The sequence below is a fragment of the Alosa alosa genome, chromosome 11 (assembly GCF_017589495.1).
Source record: "Alosa alosa isolate M-15738 ecotype Scorff River chromosome 11, AALO_Geno_1.1, whole genome shotgun sequence".
In the NCBI taxonomy this organism is placed as follows: domain Eukaryota; kingdom Metazoa; phylum Chordata; class Actinopteri; order Clupeiformes; family Clupeidae; genus Alosa; species Alosa alosa.
Window position 1 is genome coordinate 27,539,941 of NC_063199.1, and position 10,933 is coordinate 27,550,873.

The window sequence follows — 10,933 nt, forward strand, 5'->3', positions numbered from 1 at the left end:
TAAACTAAGTTAACTCTTAGTTATCTCCTTTGCAGCAGATCTAACGTGAACATTATGCAATCCATTTAATTGGGAACGCGTCTGCACTCACAAGAGGGAGAGAGAGCCACAGGTTCCAGCTGGCTTGTGATTGTTGATAATTGATATCTCCTTCTTATAAGAAAGTTTTAAAAGGAAATCATGAAGGAAACAGTAGTTCCCACTACTGACCATTTAAAAACTGTGAGAGGGCCCAGCCGTAGGTACAGCACTAGCCATAGCGGAGCAGGCAGAAGATCATTGAGAAATAAACGTGAAATAAACGTGAATTAAAGCGACTGTCTTAAAGCGACAGTGCACAATTTATACATTTGTTAAACAGCATAAAATTAGCAGTATTTTTAAGCAATTAATATTTTAAAACAAATACTTTTCATACTAAATTATAGGCTATAAAAAATGTATTTTTTTTTTTTATCGTGTGCCGTTGGGGGGGGGGGGGATGTTGTGCGGCCCGCCGGCCAATTTTCAAAACCCAATGCGGCCCTTGAGCCAAAAAGTTTGCCCACCCCTGCAGTAAGCGCTTTGCGCGCTGCTTATGCGCCCAGAGTGCCTCGCGTTTTGTGGGCCTGCTGCGCTTCGCATTTTGTCTAATTGAAAAAAGTTTGACTCAAAGCGGAAAAACGCCCAACGTCATTCTCGTTTTTATGAAAACATATAGTGCACCTCGTGCTTTACAAGCGGCAAAGCAAGTCCTGTCTGATAGCACCCTAAGGCAGCATTTCCCAAACTGTGTCCCGTGGTACATTGGTGTGCCATGAGGGCTGCGCAGAAAAGAAAAATTTGAGTTTTCATTGTCCTTGATGATAATAGTTCGCATCACATTTCGCATCACATTTAATGACGTTACTTTCTAAATCCACCTGACCATTTAAATCTGGATACATTTTTGTTTTGCACGTTTGCACCCATAGATACTGTTTTTATTGGTCAGGGTATGTTATCCCAAAGTCCTTTTAGGCAAGTCCCTCCACTCGGCGGGCATTTGACAACACTTTTTGGGCACTCGTCGGGCATCCATTTCGGCAGAAATGCGCATGCGCAAGGCTTCACGACACCAATCTTGCTCCAGCGGCGAGATCACAACACATGATTGGCACGATGTCTTCACAACACACCATATGATTGGCTCAATGTATTCACATCACACCACATGATTGGCTCAATGTATTCACATGTCGACGTTTTGCCGAGGAAGGGGTGGGATATGCGTAGACAACGGCCATATTGGCGTGACAAACTAGCCCCATGCATTTCTATGGAGTATTTTTTGAGTGCTGTGTCTCCACATTAGAAAGTCTGGTTATCCTCACATAGGGCTGCACAACAACATGGCAGCATTCAGAAGTAGCAAAAGATTGTTCGCTAATGACTGCCATTCTGTGTATAGCCGAATAGCAACTGGTAAATATTTACTTTCAAAGGAAGGATTGACCATGAACCTTGAAGAAAAAATGAGAGAATTAAAGCGGTGAGCAGTAGGCTCAGTCAATTCTTAACATTAACGTTATGTGTCAAAATACAAGCGTTTTTTTGTTTCGTTTTTTGGCAGCATGAGGGGTGGGATCAGGCAATGAAAAGCAATAAACCTGTTATATTGCAGCTTTTGTTATATAATTAATGTCATGGTGGTGTGCTGTAAGATTTTCTCATAGTAAATAGAGTGCCACTAGAGAAAAAAGTTTGGGAAATACTGGCTTAAGGAACAGGAACAGTATTCCATACAAGGTCATCAAACAAAAATGGTGGTGGACTTGCAGTGACATTCTAACAGTGCGTAAAGATCCAGTGTTTTTTAACACGTCTGTAAACTTTGTAACCTTTATGCATCGGATATGGTTTAGTTTCACATGAATCAGTCTATGACAAACACAGAATCATAGCCTTTGGGGAAGTGCTGATTTTGCTATATTGGAGTATATTCTTCTGTTTGGCTTTTACAATCAATACATCAGCACCTAATGCAATGGTTATTTACAAGAAATAGAGCTATTCAGAGAATTGATGTGATGTTAGTAATGATGGGATTGCCCTGTATGCGTGGTATGCGTATGACGAAACAAGTCCTCACTCAGGTCCTCATTTCAACACCCCTTCCCTGTTGGCAGATGTGTAAATGGAAACAAAGGAAGTGGTGTTGTTTTGCGTGGCTCTCTGTGACGCGCTGAGTGAGACTAATCATTATTAGAAACAGCTCGTCTCTGAGGAGGGAGCAGTGCTCCACAGAGATATGACAAATCTCTGTGCAACACTGATGTGGAATACAAAACATGCACAAAACATGTCCCTGAAGCTGTTTGCAAAAAAATCCCCTCAGATTACACATTATCAGCAGCAGCAGCAAATGAGCTGTTGTTGGCCACGCCCCACTCCGGAACTGATTCCATGTTTACGTCAATAGACCTCTGAAGTTTGCCTACAAAAAAGCTACCATCTTTGTCCAAATAAGGAGATCTGGTATCTTGGGATTTTTTCAAAGGGGAAAATGGGATTTTGAATTATCGCACCTGTTAAACTCTCGCGGGGACAAAGAAATCGTAAATGCAGACGTTTTGCTCTACACACTTTTGTCCTCTGCCTTCGAGTGGACCCTGTGATCTTCGGGACGTGAAGACAACACACTTTGATCTTTGCTACCCCAGAGTTAACTTACAATGCAACTTGTCTAGGTAGTTAGCTTCAATTAACACCCGGATGTTTGTGTGACAAACGTCATCGGCAGTTCTGTTTGAATTTTCGTAGTAAAGTGGCCTAACAGTCAAGTTCTTGGAGTTTAGCCGAAACGTCTGCTAAATACAATAACCATAGCAGAATCAATTCAGACACCTGCATGTATAATGTAACATGGCCTAACAATGTTAAATAATAATGGGTAAAACTTTATTTGGGTCGGTATATAGAGTTGCTGTAGCCTAATTAAAAGTTGAAAAGCATTTGTGAAATTGGCTGCCTATTACCGGATGGCCTGGGTCTCTGGCAGCATAAGCTAGGCAAGAGGTTCCCAAACGTAAAAATGCCGAGGCCCAATTGCCCCCAACTCCGATGGGAGGGGGTGGTGGGTGGGAATATTGAAATGTTTCGGCCGATGACAATCGGCCCTGCCAATTTTGATCAGCTCAACCGGAGACTGAAGGCAGGATACTTTCAGAAACCCGTATCTCACGCAAATCAGCATGGAGGGGTTTTTTTTTTCAAGTTTGTATGTGTGTGGAAGCACCAGACACAAATTAATACCCCAAATTCCAGAAAAAGGGATATTTTCATTATTTGGGCACTTTAACATAGGGGTGTGTATATGTATTGCTCCTGTATTTTAAGGAAGAACATTTATTTATTTATTTACGATACATTATTCATTCTCAAAGAAAATTGGTGTCCTTAAAGGTTGGATTTGTCCTATTTTTGTTTATTAAGGCATGAAGATCAATTTCCAAAAGATGATTTTTATTCCTCTTTTTAGTCAACTTTAGCATGGGTGTGTAAACTTTGTAACGTGAATATATCCTAATTTAAAAGCTATGCCCTTTACATCTGTGAGTGCAAACTAACTCCATGGGAATTGGAGAGGCCTTTTTAGATATTGTTTGTACACAAAATGTTTTAGACCCTAAAAGCACATTGAAGGAAAGAAGCGGTTGTTCAGGTTATCATGGAGGACTTTTATAGACTTTTAGGGATGAATGAAGAACCAGAAGAGTTGTCCTTTAGTACAGAATAACATCGGAACTACCAGAACCCTTATTTACACTGCAGTCTTTGTTTGTTTTGAAAATGGTCCCATTTTTAATCATCCATGTCATCCGATCATCCATGTTGTCAGAATTCAGTGGTTGAGAGATCAAGACGGACAACAGCCTCTGTATCTGTGTATTTATTATGAATTATGAATTATAGTGTGTATGTGTGTGTGTGTGTGTGTGTGTGTGTGTGTGTGTGTTTATATATATATATATATATATATATATATATATATATATATATATATATATATATATATATATATATATATATATATATATATAAAAAATGTGTGTGTGTGTGTATTCTCAGGTTTGGCTCTGTGGCCTGTGGCGTGGGACAGGAGCTGTATGTCTTTGGTGGTGTGAGGAGTCGTGACACAGATAATCCAGAGTCCAGTCAGATGACCACCTGCAAATCTGAGTTCTACCACGACGAGCTGAAAAGGTGGCCACCATCACAAGTTCCTTCAAATGTTTGTGCCAAAAGTCTAAATAAGTCTAAGGGCTGTATTTTGGGCACCAGCGCATGGCGTAAAACTCATTTTTCACCCGCGGAAAGTTTAATTTGGTATTTTGCACGTTTATTTTTTAAACATTGCACCCAGGGGTGTGGCAATTAACAACCTAGGGAGGGGCCTGGCGCGTTGTCTAAAAATCGCTATCGTACACCACCTAAACCTGGTCAGAAGTCAATGGCGAGTTGTTCATATGCTATTTTAAGAGCGCATGTCAACAGTCATATTGGAAGGTGCACGCACCATCCTTCTATCATTCATGAACGCACACCAGTGCACGTCCATGCAAAGCATTACAAATTGCACGATTACAATGGGAAACATAATTAGAATAAAGATATTACGAAATACTGTACATCTCATGATGAGTAGTTATTCACCATCATTTGCAAATTGGTAATGACGGTTAAAAGTGATTAGGGGAGAGGCGAGAGACACGTATGGAGCACAGCTGAAGACGCACTGTCACAAGATAAGCAACTCCTCTGCAGGATAAATGTTGTTTTATTCAGTCATTTGAGCAATATTAGGGTAAGTGTTGCTTTTTCCAGCCTATGTTTTCGATGGTAACCCATTGTCAGTCAATAGTGAAAGTAACTGCATATGTCTTCGTTGATTGACACCTTGGTGAAGTTAGTTTCACTTTGCCAATGAGTTCAAATAATAGATGAGTGCAAATGCGTGAAGGCTATGCTAGGTTTTAGTAAAGCATGGTTTAAGAATGACTATTTCATACGGTCTCGCAAGCAGCCTCCTTCAAATGCGCCGTTGAATGTCAAAATACCGATTTATTACGCGTAATCATTTATTTGACAAATCGCGCTTTGCGCCGTTAAAGGGAATGACCGATGTCATTCTCATTGGTTTAAAATGATGTTACGCCCCAAACACACCCATATGACTGATTAAAAAACCTAGGAACACCTTGTTGCGCCATGCGCTCCACTTTTGATAACGAAACCCCTCCCAATGTGAACTGGACATCCTACTAAATTTGAATAGACTTTTGACGAGTGACGATGCACTTTAGAATGTCATGATAGGGCCCTAAGTCTAAATACGTTATTTCAAAAGATACTGAAAACTTATTTTCAACACTGGCTCTTTGTCTTTGTTACTCAAGACCCACAATGATGATGTCATCTACTTTACAGGAGAAATCCGGCCAATTTTAACATCGAGCTCAGTTTATCAGTTTATGTTCACGGAATACTGTTGGTCAGAAAAAACGAGAAAAAAAACGGTGCTGTCTGACGCGGGTTAGCCGGCTAGTGGCTAAAGCAGCCAAAGTGCTTACAAGCTGCATTATGGGGGCATGTTCTAAACTGTACCTTTGAGCCTTTAACAGACTCAAAATGTCATGACATCAACATTGTGGGTCTTGAGTAACGAAGACTAATGAAGAGTACATACCACAAAAGAAAGTGTTTTTCAGTATTTTCCTCTCAGTGTATTTTATATTGGCTCCAATTGTGACACGATGTCATACAATTATACATTATACAGTATATCTTAATACTATTGCAAACTAGGGCTTAAAAGAAATATAAGCCATGATAATGACACAGATTTACCCCAGTGATGTGGTGATCTATTATTTGTATTACAAAATCCACTTTGATAAATGCCTTTGACACAATATCTTGCTTTGGCAAATGTCATCTATTTAAAGCACTCAAAATAAATTATAAATATAAATATCAAAACAATTTTTTTTTTTTTCATTTATTACAGTAAATTCATTTTAGACAATAAGAAATTAGAAACAGCAGTATCAGTAAACCACTTAGTGTAAACACAGTAAAACTCACCTTTCACCTCTCTCATCTCTCTCGTCCCTGCCCCTTGCTTCTTAGGTGGATGTATCTGGATGACCAGAGTCTCTGTGCCCAGACCAGTTCGTCCTTTGTGTACGGAGCCGTTCCTATTGGGGCCAGCATCTACGTGGTGGGAGACCTGGACACTGGTAAGTTAGGGCTGAGATTGGGATGTGGTCTGCACAGCAATGGAGTGGTTTTTGAAAGAGCTTTTTTTCCCTTTGCATTTTAAAAAAAGATTTGCATCCACACTCATTTCTTGCATAACCTGTGCTGCAACTTATTAGGTCTTTCCACCTGATGTTGGGGGGGGCGGGCATCTTGGAGAGTAGTTGCAACACAACAGACACGAGTGAGTCGTAGCTCGCCAAGCCTATCCAACGTCATCCCACCCCTATGAGCACCGTGCGGAGGGACACATTTTTCGTCTGGATTTTTTTTTACTCCCCCACTTACTTAAAATGTCCTATTTAAATAAACCTGATCGGTATTATTTGTTGATCTTTATTGCCTCTCCTTTTTGCCATACAGAGCACAGAGAGCAAAGATCTCCTATTCCACCAACGTGGCACACATCCGGGTACTTGTAGTTGTTTATTACATTACATTACATTACATTACATTACATTTGGCTGACGCTTTTTTAGCCAAAGCGACTAACAACATGGTAAACAGTTTAAGTTTTAGAGCAATTCTCAACAATTTTAGGACAATTTAAAAACATTAGAGTACAGTAAGAATAAGTGCATCAGTGAGTGCTGTTTTTAACAGTTACTTGTCAGTTTAAGACGGCTGGTGAGTGCTAGGATCAGTAAGACTTGTTGTAAGTGTTGCTATGAGAGGAGATGGTCTCTAAAGAGCTGGGTCTTCAGGAGTTTTTTGAAAATGGAGAAGGATGTCCCTGCCCTTGTAGAAACTGGCAGTGTGTTCCACCAACGAGGAACAACAGATGAGAAAAGTTTGGATTGGCTTGAGCGTACCGGGGGTAGAGCTAGACGTCGTTTGTCTGAGGAGCGCAGCGGTCTGGAGGTAGCGTATGTCTGTATGAGGGCATTCAAGTAGGTGGGAGCAGAACCGAGACTACTTTGTAGGCAAGCTGTTAGAGCCTTGAATTTGATGCGGGCCGCCATAGGTAGCCAGTGTAGCTGGATGAGCAGCGGGTAACGCGGCCCTTTTGGGTTGGTTGTAGACCAGGCACGCCGCGTTCTGGATCATCTGAAGTGGTTTCACTGCGCAGGCTGGGAGACCTGTCAGGAGGGCATTGCAGTAGTCGAGTCGTGAGATGACTATTGCCTGAACCAGAAGTTGGGTAGCATCTTGTTTATGACGTAGGTTAGAGGCCCTGATTGGTTTGAGTGAAATAGGATTTATGTCTTTACATTAAACAAACCCATTAAAAAACACTACTGATGTCTCCAATAAATAATGACCTCCTGATAACCATGATGTGTCTGACAATCAAAAATAGATATTCTATTTATTGCCACTGAGGATGTGGTGGAGGCTTTTGGAGGGCAGCGTGCAAACTGAAGCTTCACAGAGAATGAAATGTGTCCACCCACCCACCCACCCATTTTCGCCTGTCTTCACAGCTTAAAGGGTTGCATTTTCCACTTTTGAATATGTTTTTTATAAGTATACTTGTGTTCAGGTCCTGAAAAAGTTCTTGCAAAATGCAATTGCGAAACCTCTCAGTTTCCACCGTTGTCATGTAGAGCGCCCTAAAGCCTCAACTATGCTTAGCGATAAAACGGATATAATAGGGAAACGGACTGAGCCTCCTTCTGCTCACTGCGTTCTTTTGTCTGTTCACTTCAAGCTTATGAATGTGGAAGAAAACGATCAACGTATGAAACAAATGTATCCTGTATTTCCTGTATTTCCGTTTTAAAAGGGAGCATAAACTGGGGGTCCTCATATAACATAGCCCAACGTTTTTAGCCTCACCCCTGCATATGATGTACCTACCCCTCCAACTCCCTCAAAAATATGGGGTATTTTGATGCATGTCAACAACACCCCACATGTCTGTAGATCTTTGTATTAGTGGCAATGTGATTGTATTGACTGTTTACCTCATGTATGTGTGTGCGGAAATTATTTGACATTATTATTGTGAGGCCTTCATGGCAAGGGAAATTCACAACACAATTCTATATTTAACTAATGTTTCCTGCAAAAAAAATAAATAAAATTCTCATGCTGAATACGTAGATGACCAAACAATGACCAAAAGGAACCATGCCTGGTAGTTATTAAATGAGGTTTTAAAAAAAATCAGAGGAATGTTGTGAAATACCCAGTGCCCAAACCAAACACAGGCTTGTCCCCCAGAGAATCCACCATAGTGCTGAGTAGTTACATACAACACAACAGACACAAGTGAGTCGTAGCTCGCCAAGCCCATCCAACGTCATCCCACCCCTTTGAGCACCGTGCGGAGGGACACATTTTTCGTCAGGGGATTTTTTGACTCCCCCACTTACTTAAAATATCCCTGGGTTTTGCGTAGCTTAATTTTATCTCTCGCTCTTGACATTTGGCTGCCGAAAATATTCCATGTTTGTTTAGTTCAACGCTGGTCTGCTCTGCTTACAGTGTGCTGGAGATGACGAGAGCGGGCGCTAAATGTCACTCAATCTCTCCTGTGCCATAAATATACATTGTGAACAAGTTGAGCAGGCCTAATGGAAACTCTGTGTCTGTGTCTGCCTTTCTCTCTCTCTCTGTCTGTGTGTCTGTGTGTGTATGTTGTGTCGCAGGGACTGCGTATGACTACGTGCGGGAGTTTCGCCGCAGCACGGGCACTTGGCATCGCACCAAGGCGATGGTGACCTCTGACCTCTGTAAGACAGGCTGTGCCTCGCTGCGTTTCGCCAACTGCAAGCTGTTCCGCCTGCAGCTCAAGCAGGGCCTGTTCCGGATCCGCGTTCCCTAACAAGCAGTTCACCATAGGAAAAGTGGCGCACCACCACCATCATCACCATCAATTACTCACTCACCCCCACCACCACCCACTCTGTATAACATCAGTCGGAAATGATGCAAGTATAGTGTGGTATTGCTAGTATAGTGTGTCATTGCTTTGAAAACGGGCAATTTTCGGGATAGGGATTTTGGAATGTGATTGGGAGTGGGAAAGTAAGTTAAGTTCACTTGTGACCAGTGGGAGACCTAAAATGTTTATGAGTAGTGTTGCAATGCTGGGTCGTTGGGTGCTTGCTAATCGGCGGGTTGGTAATAGTTTTGGCACGGAATCTGAATATCTTCCACGTCGACTTTTAGTCCAGGAAGGTTTGGGTATTTGCATTGGAAAAAAAGAAATGGCTTGCTACGTAACCACAGCAAAACAAGGGTTGGGCTTCTCTGCTATATTCATGGTACCCCATGGTTCATTGTGGGTTACGGGTGCAATTATCAGGGACTGGTGCATGCTGACTTCTGACAGGGCTTAAGAAAGGCTGGGGAAGAACAGATCATTTCGGGAAGAGATGACAAAATTATGCCACTCAAGTGTGGCTCAACCCAAGATAGAAGATTTTTTTTTTAAGAAGGGGAAATGTATGGGGATGGGATAATTTGAAACCAGCAATGATCACTTTTTGTTTCCAAAAAAAGCAGTTGTAGTTGCATTATTTAGAAAAGTAGATGCCAAACTAGACTTTAAATTCTGAATGTACATGTGTGCATATGCAACACATGGTTATTCACAACTTGTTTTGAAAAGGGACAGATTTTCCTTTTATGTAGTATGGAAATATGTGAACAGAACATGCAATAGTAGAAATCGCACTGTGAAGGCACTATGTCTTAATATTCTGGGGGCTGTTTACGTTGTTTCCAAGTATCCTGCACACAACAAGTCGGAAATAGATGCAGTTACCAGTCTCAATCTTAACCCTCTGGAAGTATTTTGTGGGTGACCCTTGAACTGGCTTTCCAGTCAGTGCGGACGGGTTTGGCATCTGTTGACCCCATTTGTTCTATGCGAGTTTCAGCTGCTGCTGTCTATTCTAATTGAAGACACAGACACACACACACACACACACACACACACACACACACACACTCACGCAGATAAAGTGGAGACAGATTTGTCTTCTCATCTCTGTGTGTCCTACACACACACACCTATTTCCTTATGGCTCAACTAGTTACTCTCTAATCAATATCATTGACTATAAAGTGGAGACAGATTTGTCTTCTCATCTCTGTGTGTCCTACACACACACACCTATTTCCTTATGGCTCAACTAGTTACTCTCTAATCAATATCATTGACTATAAAGTGGAGACAGATTTGTCTTCTCATCTCTGTGTGTCCTACACACACACACCTATTTCCTTATGGCTCAACTAGTTACTCTCTAATCAATATCATTGACTATAAAGTGGAGACAGATTTGTCTTCTCATCTCTGTGTGTCCTACACACACACACCTATTTCCTTATGGCTCAACTAGTTACTCTCTAATCAATATCATTGACTATAAAGTGGAGACAGATTTGTCTTCTCATCTCTGTGTGTCCTACACACACACACCTATTTCCTTATGGCTCAACTAGTTACTCTCTAATAGTAATTCTGTAATCAATAACACAGAGTATAAAATGCAGACAACGTTATCTCCACATCTCTGTGTCCTACACACACACACACCTATTTCCTTATGGCTCAACTAGTTACTCTCTAATCAATATCATTGACTATAAAGTGGAGACAGATTTGTCTTCTCATCTCTGTGTGTCCTACACACACACTCTGTCCAGCTTAGCTGAGGTCCAGTAAAATCCAACCAGCTCACTTAGATCAGAGATTTTT

The 10,933-nt window shown here is 41.3% G+C and overlaps 1 protein-coding gene across 1 annotated transcript in view; it reads left to right on the forward strand.

Moving 5' to 3' along the window:
* Positions 1-10,177, forward strand: part of gan (gigaxonin) — a 20,612-nt gene extending 10,435 nt beyond the window's left edge. The window contains exons 9-11 of the mRNA XM_048257604.1: positions 4,090-4,224; positions 6,151-6,260; positions 8,874-10,177. Of these exons, the coding sequence (XP_048113561.1) occupies positions 4,090-4,224; positions 6,151-6,260; positions 8,874-9,049 (421 nt within the window). The 3' untranslated portion in view covers positions 9,050-10,177. The remainder of the gene's footprint in view (positions 1-4,089; positions 4,225-6,150; positions 6,261-8,873) is intronic.
* The last annotated feature ends 756 nt before the right edge of the window (positions 10,178-10,933 follow it).